The following is a 22,385-nucleotide window of genomic DNA, read 5'->3' as shown; positions in this document are numbered from 1 at the left end:
AATTTTATTGTGAAAATGATGATTGTGAAAAAGATTTTTGGCGACTCGACAAAATTTTTTATCATTTAAGAATCACTCCCTATCTTATAAAAGCTGCTATTTTCAATTATTTTTAATATGTATGGAAGATATCAATATTTTCAAAATTACAAATATATATTTACTTAAAAATATTCCCAATATTACATATCGTATTTTATAAGTTAAGTTACGGTAGCTGTAAATTGTTTTAAACCAGCCGCTCGAAGGCGGCTGGCAACATTTTTGGGTCTTAACCTTTGAATTGTTTTATATTTTTATTTTTGGATCAGTTTATCCTTCAGACTCGCAGAATGCCCAAGCACGGTGATTGTTTGTTTTAAAAGGTTCGCCCGTTGCGTTGGTAAGACAGAAAATGTCATTATAATGGTAATAAATCTATTTCCGAGTTGCCGAAAATCCTTCTTGCAAACATTATTTCTATACAAAATGAAGCTATTTGTAAAATTTCAGCTGAATTGGAGTATAGACGTTTTCGGTAGTTTAGCCGGGGATATTTTTATTAATTATACATATACAGTAAAACCTCTATAAGTCGTCACTCCGTTTAAGTTGTCAAAATTTCTCGGTCCCTTGAGTGACGACTTATCGAGGTTTTACTATATTTGTTATGTCCTCACGGAGGTCCAGCCTTCCCACTCCGTGGAGGAATAATGCCTGGGGTGATTCTACGCAACTTTTTCCTGTACCAGAATGTGGCTTCGTTTTCGAGTTATTAATGAAAAACACTGTCCAATGAAAGCGCGCGCAGAACACAGCTGAACCGCGACAGTGTTGGGTATGCTCTGCGTTCGAATCGTGGTCGTGATCAAATGCATTGGCACCACGTTAGTATAACAGGACTCGTTAGGCAAAAGTTGTATTGAATAATGAATAAAAAAAGAGAAAAGAATAATAGTATCAAATTATTGGTTGCTCATGAACAACGAATAAGGTAATGAATCGTTGTTTATGTAGAATGAATAAATCGAATTGATCCAACATTGTATTCTTCTTCCTTACGTTAGATATGTCGGTAATACAATGAGTGACATTACCGTAATAAAACGATGTTTTCAAAACTTTAGGTCATAACTGTCGCCACCAAAATTCTTTTTAGCAAATAATTTTCTTATTTGTAGGCAACTTATTTTTATAGCTCCAGCCAAATCAAAGCATGAAAGTTTTCAGTGACCCAAACATGATAAAAAATTTTGCAAAGTTTTGGGTCTTAATCTTCAAATCGCCGAGAATCCTTCTCACAATCATTGCTTTTATATGAAATGAACCTATTTGCAAAGTTTCAACCAAATGGATTTGACAGGTTTTTGGAAGTACAATCAAATCCTTCTTACAAACATTGCTTTTATGTAAAATGAAGTTATCTACAAAATTTTAGTCAAATGCGATTTGACAGGTTTTCGGAAACATCGCCTAAAACCACTGACGAGAACTCTCGTCAAAGAGAACTTACCATAAAAAATTCTGTGATAAAATACTGACAGAATGACAATGTCGATAAAATGAAAAAATTTCAAAGTTGGTAAGAAAGAAATTTACAAGTATATATGTAAGTACATTTACGGCTGTTCTTCGGAAATCCGTCATACTCTGATTTAGATCAAATTTTGCAAATGAGCTCCATTTTGCAAAAGGAAATATCTGTGGAAATGGGTTTTGGCGACTCGAAAAACATTTTTTTACCATTTTGGTGTCATTCCCTACCTTGCCGACAGAGCACAGTGTATGTAATGGACTAACTGTTCGGAACACATAATTTGCACCTTCAAACCAGTGGAATCACATTGCAAACAGCTTTTGCATGTAAACAGTATATACATTAACAGTGTTTGATATTACCGCCTCCACCAAACACTACTCCAGAACCTACTCAGACAGTATTTCCGTACAGACAGTATGTATGTACATACATACAATAACAATATTCCATATTCCCGCCTCCAACAAAGACTAAATGAATTATATATACATGTACATACATGTGCATATTTATTTTATTACTTTCATGAATATACATATTTGATATCATCTAATAATAATTGGGAGAAGGGGTTTGCACTGGTTGTTTTTATTTAATACCGCCACAGATATTCATACATATGATCAACGAACATATCTTCTTTAATATTACTTCTACTTAAACATGCTCGTAAAGCACGACTCAATAATTTGAGTATAAGTCCCATTTTCGGGATCTACAAAATTTGTGGAATGATTTATCGTTAAATGAACATAGCCATATTTGGATAAATTTATATGTATATCCTTTCCAGGAATAAGTATGAATTTTTGTACCTATTGCAACATGTTTTAATATTAACGAAACAAGGACACTTTCATCCCGCTTATTTTCGGGACACATTTCCAAACGGTATTTATATCCTCCACGCTCTATCATACCTATCGAAAATTTTTAATGTAAAATAAGGAAGAAAAATCAAGTACAAACGTAATGGAATTCTATAGAATAGATGTATAACAGAAAGGACCATACCAAATATTCACGATTCTTCACACTTTCGGCGACCAATTTTGCATTCGTCGATCTCTACTACTGTCTCCGGATCACCGAGTAATCCGTCCATTTCATGTTGCTGTCCATCAAATGTGCAAGAACTATTGCACATATTTCCCTGCATAATATACATGAATTTGTTTGCGATTGTTTCGAAAGAAATCTAGTGGTTTTCAACAATACTGCATTCAAACCTATTAAACAATTTTCACATAAAAAAATATTAAAATATAATATAAATTATATACTAAAAATAATAATAATAATCATCTATTATGCAATATTGAAACATGGTGGTTATATTTTCCAGATTTGTAACACTGAAAAGAATCCACGCTTCCCATTGTTTCAACGTAAATCATCTTCTTCTTACGGTCTGTGCATCATTTTTCACGTGGAATAAATTCTATTTCCTTCAGCCACGCGATTGTTGATTGAGGATCACTCAATTTCTTCACAAGAGAAAATAAATTTCATTGGTGCGACATTCTAAATAAACAGCTTTATAAATTACAAGAAATGAATCAATGTAAGAAATCGGTTTACACGCCATTGTTATATCTTTATTAATTTTGCGATTATCATTTATTTATTCCCGACATAGGTAAGTATCCAGGCAACAGAGTGGACAATGGGAGAGTGCAAACAATGAGAAAACGTTAAAAAACTATTTTTACTTTCGGGTTGTCAAAAATTCTTTTCATAAACAATACTTTTACAAAAAGCAACTATTTTCAAACTCGGAGCATCATTTTCAGAAGAATCGACCGTCGGGAAGGTAGGGAATGACATCAAAATGGTAAACAATTTTTTTTCGAGTCACCAAAAATCATGCTCACAGATGTTTCCTTTCGCGAAAAGGAGGTTATTCGAAAAATTTGATCTAAATCAGAGCATAACGGTTTCCCGAAGAACAGTTCATAGCTCCTGTAAACCAATACTTAATTAATTTTAAAATTTTACATAAACATAGATTATTAATATATTTTATTACAGAAATATTGGCGAATTTACAATAAATATACATATATGTATTAGAAACTCCAGTTGAAATGAAGTAACCTTTGGTCTCATAAAAATGTATGGCATGACTGGTTTACCTCATCTATGCATTAAAAATGTAAAAACACATTCAATTGAAGTTTATTTTCTCTTCATACAATTTCTGTAATTCTTCTTTAGATATTAAATTCCACTTGTGATTCGCTTCTTCATCCGATGGAATAATGTCCTTCACAATACTTAAATATCTGTCGATTGGACAAATCTCCTCACAACCAGCTAGTTTGTAAGGAATTAGTTCTTCTGTAACTCCAGTCCAAAGGAGCATCTAATAAATAATAAAACAATGTAGTATAAATAATTTCATCATTAACAATATTTATACAATTACATTATTCTAATTTGATAGTAAAATTAATTTGTAGGTGTAAATGAGAGTATTGCTCATGCTATCAAGTACAGGGTGATTCTCTGACTAGTGTACTCAAAGGCAATGCCGCCACACTAGTATGAATGGACCCAAGCCCTTTTCTGTCATCGGTATCTCGTCGAGGGCGCATACTGCAGCCCATTTAAACGTTTCGTTCTCGTTACACAGTTTTTCACGTAAACAGCTGCAGCATGCACTCCCATCGAGGTATCGATGACAGAAAAGGGCTTGGGTCCATTCATACTAGTGTGGCGGCATTGCCTTTGAGTACACTAGTCAGAGAATCACCCTGTATGTCATTGGAAAAAAGTACTACAGTAATTCCTCTAATGCCGGCAGTACACGCTCGCCGAGGCGATTCGAACGCGAAATCTCCCGAGACGAGAGTCCCGAGACTCGAGATCCGAGAGCACCGTGTACACTCAGTCCCATCGAAGTTGTCGCAGTGAAGTTGGCGCGCTAACGCATTCACGCCGCGGCGGCGTTAGCGCGCCAACTTCACTGCGACAACTTCACTGCGACAACTTCGATGGGACTGAGTGTACATCTAGTGTCGGCTTCGCTTCCTTTGACTCGTCCTGAAAGCTCGCGTCTAGGCCCAGCGCTCCGAGCACGAGGCGAGATGGCACGAGGCGAGGCGAGACCATCAAGTACATTCTCGTGCTCGCCTGGTCTCGGGTCGCCTCGGCGAGCGTGTACTGCCGGCATAAAATTGCGACTGTGGTCTCATTCCCATATTGCAACTGCGTCTGGTCCTACGCCTATGCGTGCGTTATTCCTGCGCCTATGCTTTACTCGCTGGAGCCAGTCAAGCGTGTTAAATAGCGTTACGTGATGCCCGCCGCGGTTCTTTTGATGTGAGTTGGCACTTTAGTCAATTCGTAATATTGCAATATAACTTTTTAATTTCAACGATTTCAACTAACATACTTTTCAGATTCTTCCGATTAAAATGAGACCAAACACGATATAATTTACGTTAAATTTATCCTAATTTCATTAAAAAACGGAATGCTCCAAAATAGTACATAATGTCTGGGCTACTACGAGCCTCTCATGCTATCCTTCTCTTTTACGACCCTCTTTTACTACATACAAAGGCGAGCCACGGCGACAGAGTCTAGCCGCCCAGTCATCGAATTTCGAGTCTCCTCTACTGTGATTCCAACATTCCGATTCCGACCACATTTGCAATCTTGGAGGAATTACTGTATTCCTCATCTTTTCTGACGTAGCATAATTAACGGATGACAAATCACTATTCATATTTTTCTGCAAACTTTTCTTCATCAAACAAATCGGAATACTTTTTTCCATTATTTTTCTTCTATTTTAATGTTTTGAATTTCCTTTATGTTAGTTGAATTAATATTATAAATATTATATTAACCCTTGAACAGTGGAGACGGATTATGATATTAATTATAATAAACATTACATATTAATATAGTAAATATCATTAGGGTTTCTTGAATTTAGTATTTCATTTGTTAAAGTACGCGAGGCAATTATAAGGTGGTTATAAATATTATTGATATTAATAAAACAAAACACTACTGTTTTAATACCACCAATTGCAACACTTAAAAAACATTTGAATATATTGTCAAAATAATATCTAAGGGAATAGTTTAAAATTTGAAAAATGGAAATAAGTATAAAATTGAACATAAATTATCACTGCTACATTGATCCATCAACTAAATATTAATTGATAATTGTATATAATTACCCTGATATAAATTTCACCATTTGCATTGCTCAATTTTTCAACTATAATCGCAGATCCATAAGCTGGTATCTCAGGTTCACTAAAATTCAAAGCTTTCGCAACTCCAGCGATATTTACTTCGTGTCCGCCGTATAAGTAGATCTTTCTTGGTGTATCACGTCCCTCGTTAATTTTAATATTCTCGATAAACCTTTTGATAAGCGGACCACCGTTCAATCGTTTCAATTGAGGTGTGTAAGAACGAATCTCGTATTCGAGCTTCACGATTTCCTGAAGCTTTTTCAATATTTCATCGGTGCACCAATCTGGTGAAGGGAAATTCATAGCTTTCTGGAAAATTATTTTAACAATCAATAAGAGAAACGAATATATCGAAATAATGGTAGCATTATTTAAATGATAAATCAAAGTTAAGTCACTCGTACAGTCATTACCATTATATGTATAATTAGATTCTACTGAAATATTAAAATAATAATAATAAAATGATGAAATGAAATTCTATTGGAATATTAAAAGTGTACCTGTGCTACCAGCAGATTATATATTTCATACACTTGATTTGTTTTAGTTATATTTATACCAGTCTTTTCGCTGAGAAATTTAAAAAGATCTTTATATACTAATACTTTTTTAAGAACCTCTTCCGAGTTTCTCACTTTGTCCAGAGCATCTAAATATCTGTGAAAATAAAAAAGGATTTTAACATTAATATAATCTTTGCTGGTAGTTATCTAATTATAGCCTGGACTTTCCCTGAGTTATTTTCTTTTCCTTTTTGTCATTTTTAATCTCACAGAAACAAGAAAAACGGTGTTATCTAACGGTATACTTACACTGAAGAAGTATCTGGCTTCATTAGATCATCCACTTTCTCCGGCATATAATGTACTGGTATAGGTACCCATAACAAATTTTCATTCCACGTTTGCGCTGGTGTCGGATGGTATAATCCAGCTAAGACTAATTGAAGAGACGTTTTTGTTCGATCATGATCCGTGCTGAAAGCGTACACATCGCTAGGTCGATAAATATCTCCTAAAAATTTATCGTAACGCTCTCTCAACACCTGTCCTATTCGATATTCTCTCATTTTTCCTTGCTATAAACAAATTATATTCTACTGTTAATATTTCTATATTTATAATTAACATTATCGTTTAGTTGTTGCTTACATTCGTTAATCGTGCAAGACCCCATGGTTCATATACCGATATATCGTAAGGATCATTCGGCCACAGTTCTTTTTCACGCGGTGTACGTTCTCCGTGTCTAAATAGCTGATAAGGTTTCGAATATTAATTTTCAAAATGCGCGAAAATTGATATAAAATATTTTGACCTTCAAATTGAAAAATACATTTCTAATAAAGATAGAATATATTAAGTAATGAATGTTAATTTAAATTTTAAATTAACCCGGAAAATATAGATAAGTAATAATAACAAAAAATTGAAAAATATAAATGATAATAAATAGTATTGATAAATAAATATTATATAATATTATTTAATTAATTTTAAGTTAAATATTAGAAGAAAAAACGATAAGATAGATGACTTTAATCTATAATCGAATTATAAAGCTTACTTACCACCTGCACTAATTCCACACGAAACTCATGATTGTTTTTATTCGTAACTGTTCTCGCTAATTGTAGATATAAACCTAATATAAGAATGAATATCATTAAAACAAGTTTTTGACGGATCATATTGAAAAATAGAAAAGAAACGTAAGCTAAAATCTTTTTATAGCATTTGACTGAACAATAAGAACTCTATGTTACTTTAAGAAGAAGCGGTGTAAGACTGTTACTTGTTATCTTTATCATACCAGTTTGCCGCGAGATGGTACTCCAGTTACATTTCAAGCTACTAAACTTAAATAAAGTGAATGGAGAGTAAATTATAACTAACGAAAATATTATTAATGATTAAAAAATGTTACATGTAATATTTTTCTCTCAAACATTTTATATATTGTATAAATTGCTAAACTTTAACCAACTAGATGAAAAATAAACATTAAAAAGTAAAAATAACGAGCGAGGATGTCTTTTTTAATTTTAATATCTTTTTTAATTTACTAATTTTAAGTAATCAAGTATAAATATAAGATTTCTGTAATATCACTCAATATGTACTTTGAAATGCAGATAACATTTTATATACGTTGATATAATGATAAAATTTTTATATTTAATTCATAAAATCCTAATAAATAACGCGACAAACATTAACATTCGTAAAAAGAAACAATGAAATCAACAGTTCTTGTACATATTCTTAAACGATTTGATTTTAGAAAATTTTTATTTACAACGAAAAGCTAAATGATAAATACTGTTTAATAAATAATATTAAGTTTTATTATTATTTAGAAATCATAAATGTAAATTGGAGTACAATATAATAAAATAGAATTCTCGAAAGTGTCGCATTTAAAAAAATTCGTGCAATACTAAGGTCACACAATATCTTTTAACTTCAATATTATATGTATGTACATACATATATGTATATACACGATTGTATCAACTTATTGTTAGTAGCGCCACCTAGAATTTCTATCACCCAAGATACAAAAAGGATTACATAATCGAACGCGTGACTAGTAGAAAGCAAAATAAAATTCTAGAATGTAGAATACACAAAAATGCATTTTTGTATGCATTTTATATGATATATTTATGCGTTACGTACTCATATCGCGTGTGAACTTTGTTCCTAAAGACAGATCCACTTAAATATCGTCAGCACACAAATACGGTTCAAGTGATTTGGCAATTATTGCTGACTTACGTAGTCGCGCGCAAAAATCTGATGTGCTACTAATATAATCTCGGTTCCACCTTGCTAAATTACTGCGTAATCGGCAGTTAAAAGAAACAAAGATATAAAACTTCCCGCCTAAGATTGAGTTCCTTTCACTAAAGATTTTAATCGGCAAAAGTCTTTTAATTCAATAAAAATATTAAACAATAAAAAATTAGATTTTAACAGTGTAACACATAAATAGTATAATTACAAAAATGTTCCCTTTTAATAGTACAAATTATAATTTTAAGTAAATTGATAAAGAAAAGAAAAGAAAATTTTCTGCATTAAATGTAAAATTTTAAATAACAATGAAGAATTGTTTGTAGCAATTGTACTGTTACATTTATAATTAATTTAACAAAATGCTTAAGAAATGTTCAATTTAGCAGGCTTTCATAAATGTCGTAGATACAAAGATACCACTTTCCAATAGTACAGAGAGTTACTTTAATTGAAGAACAGACTGCAGTTCGCAGAAGTTTCCTTATTAGTAGTAATAAATATTAATTAAGATTTAAATTTAGTTGACAATTTTTAATATTTGAAACGCATATATTTTGAAAAAACATACATCTATTTGTGTGCAGTTTTATTTAAAAAAAAGTGATTCTAAAATAGATAAATTTATAAGTCATTATTATTTGAAAGTAACATTCGTTTTCCTTATGAATGGGATTTCCTAGAATGGCATTCGACACGACATATTCAATTAAAGTTTAGAAGGAATAGTACTTTATTTCATTATTCACATTGAATGAGTAATATTATCATACATCATTTTTCCAACATTTTTTTCTTGCTCATATTAATCTTTTGCAAAAATATCTGTTTTTAGTATATACATATTTTACGAGTGAATGAATATTACTTAAAATATTCAACAGAGAAAAACATATTGATTCTTCTTAAACAAAATACGTAATCATACTGAGTTAACAGTCTAAGAAACTCGATTAAAATATATGTATAATTTTAGTATTTTAAATCGATTTGTTTTCGCGCGCTTCAAATTGAACATTCTGAAACAGCCGCCATCTTCTGACAGTAACAAGAATACCTTCAAATAATGCGCCTCATTTTTGATACCGTAGTTAAAAGTTAAAATATATCAATTACTTTTGTAATTCAGTAATTATATGCTGTATGATGACTTTATATAATGCACGGAGAACGTGTTCGTATAAAAGGATATACGAACAGATATATCCTGCATGGTTACAATAAAGATTACTATTTCGAGAAAAGTTTTACCTTCTCAGATATTTATGTCTATTTTATATATAAACATTTATATAAATATTTTTTCATTCAGTACAATACTCTATTAGAAATTTTATTCAATGTGATTATATTTTATTGAATGTATGTTTCTTTAAAAAAATTAAAAAATGTTATAATAAATTTTCTATAATTATGAAATTCATTGCAATCTCTGAATTACATAAAATTAATTAAAAATTGATATTATTTGAAAAATTACTTTTTGGACTTTAAAAGATTGAATTAAATTAAATAGTATTCCTCAATATTTTAAAACAGACTCAAATATTTTATTTTTCTTTATAAGAATATAAAAATTTGATTGATACATTGTCAAGAGAAAACAAAGTCCAATTTTTTGGAAATAATTCTTTCCTCATATTTTTATTAAATAATTATTTCTTATTTCTATGATATAAGTTATATAATATTTATACTAAAGCTTTTGATGATATTAAAATATACAATATATACATATACATAAATTAGTATAAATATAAATATGAAACGTATACTTACGTAAAATATGTAGCATAGCAAATCGTTTAGTGCAGTTTACATCTGCGTTGATCTCTATGTGATACGTATATAATGGTATAGGTTAGATTCAAACAAAACGTGATAAATTATTATTAATTTAAATATTAACGTAATATTTTGTTTATGAAACGTAGATGGATAACAAAAGATAACATTAATCTACTTTGAATTCAGTGCAAATGTTTCATTCATTTTACAAAATGATTCTCTAACCTTCAATGTAGTGTTACATACCTATAAATTAAGCATATTTATAGTTTATGAGGATTCATTTTTTCTTTGAGTGATGATATATTCATACAACATTTATAAACGAAGAAAAGCATGTTCATCGTTTTATACATAACTTTGTAAACTCTTACTTACAAATATAATTTATGAGTGAAAAATATGAAATAAGAATTATAATTTCTTATATTATTGTATGAAAATTATTAATTCATAAAAAATGGCTGCGAAACGAAAACCAGAAGCACAAGTGCCAGCTGAAGAAAGTGATTTATTATCAATTAGACCACTTGGTGCTGGTCAAGAAGTAGGCAGATCATGTATTATGTTAGAATTTAAAGGAAAAAAAATCATGTTGGACTGTGGTATTCATCCTGGTTTATCTGGAATGGATGCACTACCATTTGTAGATTTAGTAGAAGCGGATGAGATAGATTTACTTTTAATTTCTCATTTTCATTTGGACCATTGTGGAGCTTTACCTTGGTTTCTACAAAAAACTAGTTTTAAAGGACGATGCTTTATGACTCATGCCACTAAAGCTATTTATCGTTGGCTGTTGTCTGATTATATCAAAGTCAGCAACATTGCTACAGAACAAATGTTATATACTGAATCAGATCTAGAAACTAGTATGGATAAAATAGAAACAATTAATTTTCATGAAGAAAAAGATGTCTTTGGAATAAAATTCTGGGCCTACAATGCTGGTCATGTATTAGGTGCTGCTATGTTCATGATAGAAATAGCAGGTGTTAAAATTCTATATACTGGAGACTTTAGTCGGCAAGAGGATAGACATTTGATGGCTGCTGAAATTCCAAACATTCATCCAGATGTGTTAATTACTGAATCTACTTACGGTACACATATACATGAAAAAAGAGAAGATCGTGAGGGAAGATTTACAAATTTAGTTCATGAAATTGTTAACAGAGGAGGAAGGTGTTTAATACCTGTATTTGCATTAGGAAGAGCACAAGAGCTTCTCCTTATTCTAGATGAATATTGGAGTCAACATCCTGAACTACATGAAATTCCTATATATTATGCTTCTTCTCTAGCAAAAAAGTGTATGGCAGTCTATCAAACTTATGTAAATGCGATGAATGATAAAATCAGGAGACAAATTGCCATCAACAATCCATTTGTATTTAAACATATTTCTAATCTAAAAGGAATTGATCATTTTGAAGATATTGGTCCGTGTGTAGTAATGGCATCTCCTGGTATGATGCAGAGTGGTTTATCAAGGGAATTGTTTGAATCCTGGTGTATAGATGCAAAGAATGGAGTTATAATAGCTGGTTATTGCGTAGAAGGAACATTGGCAAAAACAATTTTATCAGAACCTGAAGAAATCACAACCATGTCTGGACAGAAATTACCATTAAAAATGTCTGTTGATTATATATCATTCTCAGCCCATACTGATTACCAACAGACTTCTGAATTTATACGTATTTTGAAACCGCCACATGTTGTGCTTGTGCATGGAGAGCAAAATGAAATGGGAAGATTGAAAGCTGCTTTACAGCGGGAATATGAGGATGATCCTAACACAACAATGGAAATACATAATCCCAGAAATACAGTTGCTGTGGAATTGTACTTTAGAGGAGAAAAAACTGCTAAAGTGATGGGCACATTAGCAATGGAAACACCTAAACCAGGACAAACACTATCAGGAGTGTTAGTTAAGAGAAACTTCAATTATCATATGCTAGCACCTTGTGACTTATCAAAATATACAGATATGAGCATGAGTCAAGTAATTCAAAGGCAGAGTGTATATTTCTCAGCATCGCTACCAGTATTAAAACATCTTCTAACACAAATTGCTGGAAATTTAGAAATTGTTGATGATAAGAAATTACGTGTGTTTAAAAATATTGATGTTACAATTGATGGAAAAATTGTTACCATGGAATGGATCGCAACACCTGTAAATGATATGTACGCAGATTCTGTTCTAACTGCAATATTACAAGCTGAAATGATGGAACAACCACCTAAAGTATTACCTGCACCTACAAAAATGGATCGGATGCATTTTAAAGAATGTTTGATAGAAATGCTTCAAGAAATGTTTGGTGAAGATTCTGTTCCTAAAATTTTCAAAGGAGAGAAACTGTATGTAACAGTTGATGGGAAGAAAGCACATATAGATTTATTAAATTTGGAAGTAACCAGTAAAGAAGATGAAATTTTTCAACAAATAGTACAAACTGCAGTAACAAAACTACATCAATCGTTGGCACCACCTTGTGATACAATATAAAAGATATTATTTTCACAGTTGTGTGTAAAATATACTTTTAGATACATTAATAAATATGAAGTGTTAAATAACAAAGACTATTTTATTTAATTTATAATTTAATGGTATTACGCAATACAATTCATGTGCATTTTTATAATAAACATCGTAACATCAATAAGTAAATACATACAAACTGACTCGATTGTTTTTTTTTTTTTTTTTTTTTTAAATACATTATCTTTGAATTTTGTATTATATAAACCAGTAGTTTTTAATATATAATTGAATGAATAAGATTTGTTAAAAACATCGCTGATTAAAAATACTTTAATATTTCTTTTTTTTTACAATCAATAAATACAAATAATTTATATAATTTAATTATAAAATTCATCATTTAAAATTGTAAGGTAAGAAATGTAATATAAAAATATAACAAATAATATAAATCTGTACAATTCATATCATTATAAATGTATGCTTTACAATGCATAACATTAAAATTGAATAAATATTTTACATAATAAAAATCTAACCTGATTAATATGATTTTTTTTTAAAAACTATATATATACACATATATTACTATTATCAGTAAAAAGAGTTATTAAATTAACATCAAAGATTATATTCGCAAAGATCTCCCCATGCAGAACCAACTTTGAGTTTTACTGGTAGTGGAACTACAAGTTGGCATGCTTGTTCCATTGATTCTTTTACTATTGTTGCCACTTGTCGTAAGTCTTTGATATTTACCTAACGTAAAACAAAAAATTGTAGTTACATTTTTGTTATTTTTAAAATGAATGAAATTGTGTTTTATAAAATACCTACTTCATACAATAATTCATCATGAAGTTGTAATATTAAAAAACCGCCACTTTGCTGTGCTTCCCTACTATTACTTCTTAGTTTCCGAATAGAATTAACAGTGGGCATAATAACTACTGAAGTTGGAAATTCAGATCGTATTTTCTCTTCAATATTTACCATTGCTTTTTTTGTGATATCAGCTGCAGAACCTTGAATTTTAGTATTTACTGCTTGACGTTCTGCTTGTGCTACATAAAAAAGTTACAAGAATTTATTTATAAATATTTCAATTTAGCGCAAAATGTTGTATTATTAACATTGAAAGAATTTACATTTCTCTGCTCCATTTGTACTCGTTAATGCGGGAAGCGTTCTACGTCTTTCAAAAATGGTTGTTACATATCCACTTACGCGTGCTTCTTCTACTATATTATTCAACCATGTAGATATCCCTGGATATGCATTCATAAAACATTCTAAGAATTCTTTAGCTTTGATTTCATCCACAGATAAATTTTCGGCAAGTGATTTTATTCCCATACCATAAATCATTCCGTAACATAATTGTTTGGTGTGCTGACGCATAGTATCATCGACCTTTTAATAGAAACTTGTTAAAATGACTTTTATTTATATCGAATAAATATCTCTAATATTTCGTATACCTGATCTTCAGAAACATGATTCCAATTTGCTGCGATATTTTTAAAAATATCACCTGGTTTACTCATAATATCACATAATGTTTTATCTTTTGAAAAGTGGGCTAATATTCTGAATTCAAGTTGACAATAGTCTGCTGATAATATAACATTGCCTACAGTAGGTACAAATGCCATTCGAACACTTATAGTAAAACTACCATTTTCAGAAGTAAAATCCTTTGGTATGTTTTGTAAATTTGGTTCACACATTGATATTCTACCAGTTAGTGTATTCGTAACACAGTTAGAATGGATACGGCAACTATGCTGAGCTATGTTTAATATTGGATAGATAATCTACAAACGAAATGTATTGAATTTTTATCTGATTATACTAAGTTAATTAGTTATAGCATGTAATTTAGTGTAGGAGAGCTTTAGCAAATAATTGCAATATTTTGATCATTTTTCCTTTGATATTGAACCTACCTTAGTTTGAGTTACATTTAATTTACGCCATGACATAATGAGGCTAGCTATAGGATGATTAGATTGTCCTAATACAGCTTTATTTACACCAACCTTTTTCCCATTACATAATCCTAAAATCTACAAAATTAAAAATTTAATTAGTAAATTTTAACAATTACACGAGTAAAATATTTTTCATGTTTATTTACAAACCTTTTTTATTTCTTTCGATGAAGAAATATTGAATTTTTTCCCGCACAATGCATATGCTCGTTCTTCTAACGATATCATTTCTTTACGTATAACAGAAGATAAATCTTGTAATGAATTTAAAGATACACCTAATCCATTTAATTCCATGCAAGCTAGTGAAATTATTATTCTCATTTCAATATCTGGAAATGTATTAAGATTTTGTTAAGACGGATCGAATATAGAAATAAAGTGAAACAGAAACTAATAACAGAAATTTTATTATATCATTACCTTTAAACGTACGTGGTAATGTTGAATGTACTTGTTCTAATTTATCTAAAAGTTTATCTGTCATGTGCCATGTAAGTACAACTTCAGCAGATGCTCTAAATTCTCCTGGAATTGAACTTTTAATATTTAGTCCAGGTCCTGTATCATAACATGCAGGTATTCTTTTTGTTATAAAACGACCTTGTGGAAAATATTCTTCTACCTGTTTACAGTTTACATAGTTTTTTAAATATATGCTATAGTTACTATACAATGAATTACAGAACTTCATTGTATTTAAAATACAAATAAAATTTAAGAATGATTTGTTCCTTTTACCATTTCATTAAAAGTTTTTTCATAAACACTGCTATCATGCAACCAATGTGCTACTTTCGGGTCTAAAAATCTGCAGCATGCAAAAATACCACAGCATTCGTACAAAGTCTTAAATATTTCCTTAGTTGCAAAGCACTTTACATATAAAAATGTATTAGAAAGTATGCTTCTCAATAGTTTTATTTGTTCTTTAACTGGGACTTTTAAATCTGAAAAAATATTGTTTTAAAAAATGTTTCAAATTAAAGTTAATGTTAATATAATTTTTAATACCTTGCTCATTGGAGAAAGAAATATAATATGCAATATTGCTTTCCCAAGCAATAGCAACACCGTTTAACTTTTTATTATCATGAGCGTATTTTTCTACTTTCTTAGATTTTTTTTTCTTCTCAGAATTAGTGAAACCAATAATTTTGGAACCTATATTATTTTCATCATCAATATGCATTTCACAATTCAAAGCTAAAGATATATACCGTTTCTGCATTATTTCACGTTTAAATAAATTAAATGTGCTTCTATCGCTTCCAACTTTGACAATATTTAGTGTATTCCAATTATTCATTTTACTTACAAGGTCGTTAGTTTGTAAGCACGCTTCGGGATTGTTTTGACCTCTTTTTACATTTACTTGAGATTTCTGTAATATTTTCATTGATTTTGCAGGGGTATCTTCATCTGAATTTGAGATCACACTATCTGTACTGCAGTCTTTACTAGTTAATACTTTTCTGGTAAATATTTCATTCAATTTCTGTGTAATATTGCGTTTTTCAATTTGGAGCGTTTTTGAAACTGCAGTGGTATGTGTCTTTTTAATACTGATAGGTGTACTTTTAGTAGTCTTTTGAGTACAAAGCTTTTGCTTTCTTTCAGAATCTAATTTACTTCTTATTTTGATACTTGTAGCAGGTGAATTAATATTTTGCGAAGCGACAATAATATCATCTGAATCAGATTTGTTTGAATCTAATGATCCTCCACGACTTTTACTAAACACAACTACATTTGCCATAGGCGATTTTGCAACTGCTATATCTTTAAATCTACGCTTTTGTGATATCTTCATTAAATCGTCAGAAATATCCATCAAATTTTCTAATTTCTTGTCATATTTTTTCTTAATTTCTGGTGTAGAATTAATTACTCCAGGCTTTACAATACTTTTCAAATTTGTATTTTTTATACTTCTAGCATTATGTTTAACTAATCGATCTTCTTTATTTTGAACATTAACTTGATTTACTTTTTCAATAATTTTCTTTGATTCGTTCCACGAATCATCCTTCCAGAAAAATGTATTATTCTTTGGACTTGTAAAATTCAATGCACTTCTATCTCTATCTGTTTGGATTTTATTATTACCATTGCTAGTAATATGTAAATCTGTGGATACTTTACTTTCCGTTACTACTTTATGTTCGAATGATTTAGTTTCTTCAAATTCTGAAAAATGCAAAGAATCGACAATATTTTGTTCAAGAACATTACAAATTTGTGTATCGAGATTCAGACTATCGTCAAACAGACTAGGGCTTCTTGAAATTGGTGATGACTTTACATCTTTCTCAAAACTCAACATATGAGTCATTATATTTACACAAACTGGTGTGGCAGTATTTGTTTTATCTGAAGTTCTAATTTTTTTACAAGGTACTTCGCTTTTATTTTGAGATTTTTGTATCGCTTCTATTGAATGTTTAACAGTAATGTTTTGAGTACGATTTTTTTTATTATCCTTGAAAGTAATCAATGATTCATTACTTCGCCTTTGTAGAATATCATGTGGTATTTTGGGACTACTTTCTTCAAAAAAATCAAAAGAAAGTTTCCCATTTGAGGAATTAAACATTTCTGGAATATCTAATTGCAATAATTGATCAGTAGGTTTTGTAATATGATTCTTATTTTCTTGCGACACATCATTTTCTAAATTACACTTATTGTTAGACTCTTTCGTATTTTCAACTTTATTAGAGATATTTATATCAGCTTCAAATGTTTCAATTTTATCTAACACCTTTGAAATTTCGTTTTCTTCATTAATGGGACCAAAATTCTTTGTAATTATTGAACATGAATTTTGTTCATTTTTCTCTTTAAATAGTTTATCACCTGAATTAATGTTAATTTCAGAATTATTGCATACAGAAGTTTCAGCCTTTGTATGTATATTGGTATTTGTTGTAGTATGAAATTTACTTTGTTGTAAATTTGTTTCTGTATGAGATTCACTCCCAATAATACATTGTTCAGTTTGCTTCCATGACATATCTTGCAATTTCAGTTCGTTCTGTAAATAAGGAAATTACTAAATTTTAAAGTGATTCCAAAATTATATTAATTTTAATGAGAAGAATGATAATTATATACCGCAACTAATGCTCTAGCTTCATGTACCAACATGATAGCTGCTTCATGAGGTGTTAAGCCATCTCTGCCAGTAACAAATACTGTTCTCATTTTATTTCGTTTCATCGCTTCCGATTCATGCTCACCATCGTGTTCTTTTTCGCTAAAATATAATTTGGAGAATGTACAATTTATTAAATTATTGTTGGTTTTGAGTATAATTTACTATTAAAATATTTTTATACTAAACCTTTCAAAAGGAAGAGCTTTATGAAGTGCTCGTTCAACATCAAGTTCATTAGCAACAGCTAAATCTGCTACGCATGTAATTCCTTGTTTATAAAGATTTCTAGCACGCAATCCATTTAACATTGGAAGGCGTAATAAGTCTAATAATTCTCTACTAACACCAAATTGTAAACGGGCCTGGAATTGTGAGACTAATAATTCCATGCAGTCCCAGCCTAATTGTTTACAAAATTGTGTGACCATTCCTGAAAATAATTTCAAAGTATAGTAATGTTATTACGTCGAATTTCTCTTGGGAGAAGATAAAATATTACCAGCAAATGTAGATGCAGATTGTTGTAAACTTTGAAGAATTCCACGACAACAACCGTACTTTTTACAAACTGTGCTAAGAGGAACTTCACGAACCAAGTCGTGTAAAGCTAACGCGGTATAAAATCTTCTATGTATATTAAGCTGAAAATGTTTAATTTTTATTTAATTTAAAAGTGTTCAATTAAGCTGAAATTATTTATTAAAGTACATTAAATAGTTTACCGATTTTCCTGGTCGCACTATGCCCTGAATAGCTGATGTTAAAAATCGCTCTTCTACACCAACAAGTTGTCCAACTCTACGTTCACTTTCTGATAACATTTTCCATAATTCCATAAAAGTCATCCAATCGATAGTTCCAATTTGATTTCCAGAGCTGATAGGAGTTACTAAATATACTACATGTAATTCAGTGTCTAAAACAAAACATCGTCTAGCTTTCCGAAGTTCTTCTAGTAGAAACAAACCCTCTCTAGGTGGTATAGAAGCTGCTAAACATGCTTTTCCAAAAGCTGTAGCAGTCCATCTATGTCCCTCTTCTGTGTTTTGTAGTCTAGACAAAATTAAATTGCATGTATACAAATCAATACAAATGTTCCTTATATGTATTACAATAAGAAATATACATACAACAAGAATTCATTGTCTATTAAAAATTTTATTGCTTCATTTGAAGGATCTTTTGAGTCATGTTCATTATCTAAACTTATTAAAGTGCATTTAGTGTATAATTCAAGATCTGATGGAGTATATACAACTTCACTAGCTATAGCTTCTAAAAGAGCTCTAATTAAGGGGCCTGAATCTTCAAGACAGGATTCAATAGGTTGCAGACTGGCTGATAATAATGCTTCAGCTGCTTCTCGTTCGCTTGGTTCACAAATAAGTATACTTTCTCCTATGGATGTACAAGTGATGTTACATTTAAATACATAAGATTAAATTAGTTTTATAACGTATTGTTTTATCTCACCTGCTGTGTCTTTTCCCATTCTACCTGCACGCCCTATCATTTGTTTGTAGGTAAGACTATCTAATAGTTTCCCATTAAACATTGGAGATCTGATAATTACTCTTCTTGCTGGTAAATTTACTCCACTACTTAAAGTTGATGTTGCAACAAGAACTCTTAACGATCCTGATCTGAATATATTAATATCAAGTTATACATTTTTAAGAGTTTATACATATTCAAATAAATACCTAAAAGCTCCTTCTATGATATCACGCTCATCCATAGTAAGTCCAGCATGATGGAAAGCTGTTCCGAATGAAACTGTGTTTTTTAGTACATTATCCAAACCTATTGGACTGCGTTTTAATTGCTCCAATGTCTCGGAAATTAATGTAGAATCTAACTGATGTCTTAAAATTTCTGCAAGTTTCGTATCGCCTCGGCCTAAAAGATACAAGGTTACTTATATATTTTCGCAATAATAAACCGCATTAATTTATTAAACGAACCTAATTTATAGAACGCAACAGCTATTTGTTCAGCTAGTTTTTCACACCAATTTTTTGTTGGACAAAAAATTAGTACACTATGCCCATCAGATATTGTTTCGATACATAAGTGAATAATATCTCCTGAATCCGTTGTTAGTTCTGGCATTGATATTAGAGTTCTGATTAGATGTAATTTATTGTCATAAATATTTTTACCTATCTAGAAACATAAAAATTTTTGTTATACAAATTTGAAGTATATGAATGTAATATATTTTTTTATACTGTATAATACTTTGCACTGTTCATTCAAAGGGACAGGTCTAAATTCCGTTTTATACAGTTCAGCGTTCAACCAGTTGGCTAAAAGAGATAAGTTTGGAAGTGTAGCAGACATACCAATCAATTTTATATTTATATTTTCATCCCTGTAAAAAAGCCAAATCAGAATTTTTTTTTCTAATAACAATAAATATGTTTTAATTACCTAACAGTCATATATTTTAGTTTAGTCAACAGTAATTCAAGAAGATATCCACGATGCGGATCACCAACAAGATGTAATTCATCTATAACTACAGCTCCTAAATTAACTATCTCATTTTCTTCCATTAAACGATTTATTAAGGAATTGGCTTTTTCAATTGTTGCTATTGCAACATGAGTAGCAGAAAATCCTCCTGGAGGAGCAATACCACCCATAAATCCTTGTACACGAATTCCACTGTCAGACAGCAAATCCTATAAAATTATAACTATACAATTAGAACACATATACATAATTGTTGTTAGACTAATTTATTCAAATAAATCTTACTTGAAAATAATACATTTTTTCTCTAACAACAGAAACAAATGGCAAGATAAAAATTGCTTTCTTGTGTCTTTCTAATATTGTTTTTATCATAAGAATCTCTGCTACTAAGGTTTTTCCAGCTGATGTTGGAGCAGAATATACAAGATTGCATTGCTCTTCAATAACTTTATGATTTGATAAACATTCTACTTGCCAAGGAAACATATTTGTTATTCCTCGTGCTTCATATTTCTGTAACATACATGTATCACTTTTAGTACAAGTAGTTTATATCAAGATAGTTGTGCCAGAATAATTAATATTACCTGAAGAATATTTGGTGGTAAGCCCCAAGAAGCTAACTTGCATCTATCTTGAGTATTAATAATAGAAACAGAAGGAACTATGATTGATGATTTATCTCCAATATTTATTGTACCCCTACTGTTAGATAATATTAAATTGTTTGTATTATTTGTTGTTCTGGATGAAGCACTAATTTTAATACTGTTGTTATTAGTATGCAAAGTTGATAATTCAGATTTATTACATTGTTTTAATAATGTATTTGTTTCTGAAGAAATATCACTTTTCAAGTAATTAATGTTTACATTTTCTTTACCAACTTTAGATGAACTACAGTTTCTTGTTATACAAGTAGTACTTCTAATTTTTGATCTGCTAGATGTATTAGTTTTGCTATTAGCCCTCAATTTTAGAGCATTTCTAGTTTTAGATTCTTCACATTTTGAATTATTCTGATTCAAAGTAGATTTAATATTCATTGAATTACATAATACACTATTTAATTCTGAGTGAGTTTTTTTATCAATACTGTTTGAATTATTCATTGGTTTAGAACCAGACATATTGTCTTTAAAATATTTTTCTATATCACTGCCATTATAAATATTATCCATATTTTTCATTTCAGCCTGAATACAGGCAGATAGTGTATTATCCCCGAAGGATGGCATTTTATTAATGGATTGCATTTTGTTATTTTTAATTTAATGATTTCATTGTGTGTAATCACTGTACATGGATTTTTTAATATGATCCATATAATTTTCATTCATAATTAAACAATAATACATGTATACATCTTTTTATAATTCTTGATCATGATTCATTATAAATTATTTTATCATTTTCTTATTTACAAATCAAATAATCGTATATGTACAATTAAAATTCATTATTCAAATATTATATAAATAATCACGTAATTATAAATCATGTTTCTGAAAAGAGTTTTTAATAATTCATTATAGAAGTAAACATTATTGTATATATATAGATCTTTCATTCATCTTTCAATTAAATGAAACACTGGGGAGTAAATAATTCATGTAATACACAAGTAAGAATAACCAGGTAACTGGATATTCTTTTCACTATGTCTTCCCCATTGTACAAATCATAAAGTTTAAATAAAAATTAAAATATTATAAGTAAACACAGAATTTAAAACACACGTGATCAACGTATGTAGGTACCTACAACCTCCTCTTTGGTACAGTGTGAGTCATAGTGTACTTTCGTCTAGTGAAAAAGCACTAAAGGGGAAGGTGCCCCTACCACCGGGTCACGCGCGAGCGCACAGCCATTTTGCCTCGTTCGCATGAGAAATACCTTTGTATTTTAGGAGAAAAGAAATT

General features: G+C 30.1%; 3 protein-coding genes across 6 annotated transcripts; 1 reads left to right on the top strand and 2 right to left on the bottom strand.

Annotated features, from left to right (window-relative positions):
• Positions 1-3,524: 3,524 nt before the first annotated feature.
• Positions 3,525-10,389, bottom strand: LOC114879398 (venom acid phosphatase Acph-1-like). Of its 3 annotated transcripts, none has more exons than XM_029194289.1 (7): positions 10,320-10,389; positions 7,313-7,386; positions 6,894-6,998; positions 6,555-6,820; positions 6,243-6,399; positions 5,719-6,048; positions 3,525-3,884 (listed from the first exon to the last, which is right to left on the bottom strand). In XM_029194289.1, the coding sequence occupies exons 1-7, from the start codon at positions 10,333-10,335 to the stop codon at positions 3,687-3,689; spliced, it is 1,146 nt and encodes a 381-aa protein (XP_029050122.1). In that variant the 5' UTR covers positions 10,336-10,389; the 3' UTR covers positions 3,525-3,686. The 3 variants fall into 3 exon arrangements, with proteins under 3 accessions (XP_029050122.1, XP_029050123.1, XP_029050121.1); XM_029194290.2 differs by lacking the exon at positions 10,320-10,389 and adding an exon at positions 8,424-8,562; XM_029194288.2 differs by lacking the exon at positions 10,320-10,389 and having other exon boundaries at positions 7,313-7,542.
• Positions 10,390-10,779: 390 nt separating this feature from the next.
• Positions 10,780-13,016, top strand: LOC114879397 (cleavage and polyadenylation specificity factor 73). Its single transcript, XM_029194287.2, has one exon. The coding sequence runs from the start codon at positions 10,789-10,791 to the stop codon at positions 12,847-12,849; it is 2,061 nt and encodes a 686-aa protein (XP_029050120.1). The 5' UTR covers positions 10,780-10,788; the 3' UTR covers positions 12,850-13,016.
• Positions 13,017-13,391: 375 nt separating this feature from the next.
• LOC114879400 (DNA polymerase theta) lies at positions 13,392-22,313 on the bottom strand. Of its 2 annotated transcripts, XM_029194291.2 has the most exons (21): positions 21,051-22,294; positions 20,746-20,976; positions 20,416-20,669; positions 20,224-20,356; positions 19,947-20,148; positions 19,686-19,881; positions 19,456-19,625; positions 19,113-19,380; positions 18,705-19,035; positions 18,482-18,623; positions 18,169-18,412; positions 17,940-18,081; positions 15,837-17,859; positions 15,564-15,772; positions 15,246-15,447; positions 14,973-15,154; positions 14,778-14,897; positions 14,310-14,645; positions 13,977-14,241; positions 13,666-13,892; positions 13,392-13,587 (listed from the first exon to the last, which is right to left on the bottom strand). In XM_029194291.2, the coding sequence occupies exons 1-21, from the start codon at positions 21,717-21,719 to the stop codon at positions 13,450-13,452; spliced, it is 6,684 nt and encodes a 2,227-aa protein (XP_029050124.2). In that variant the 5' UTR covers positions 21,720-22,294; the 3' UTR covers positions 13,392-13,449. The 2 variants fall into 2 exon arrangements, with proteins under 2 accessions (XP_029050124.2, XP_029050125.2); XM_029194292.2 differs by lacking the exon at positions 13,392-13,587 and having other exon boundaries at positions 13,767-13,892; positions 14,056-14,241; positions 21,051-22,313.
• Positions 22,314-22,385: the final 72 nt, after the last annotated feature.

This window comes from Osmia bicornis, chromosome 2, assembly GCF_907164935.1.
Source record: "Osmia bicornis bicornis chromosome 2, iOsmBic2.1, whole genome shotgun sequence".
In the NCBI taxonomy this organism is placed as follows: Eukaryota; Metazoa; Arthropoda; class Insecta; order Hymenoptera; family Megachilidae; genus Osmia; species Osmia bicornis.
Note: the sequence above shows the minus strand (reverse complement) of the source record. Positions and strands in the feature narration are given on the sequence as shown.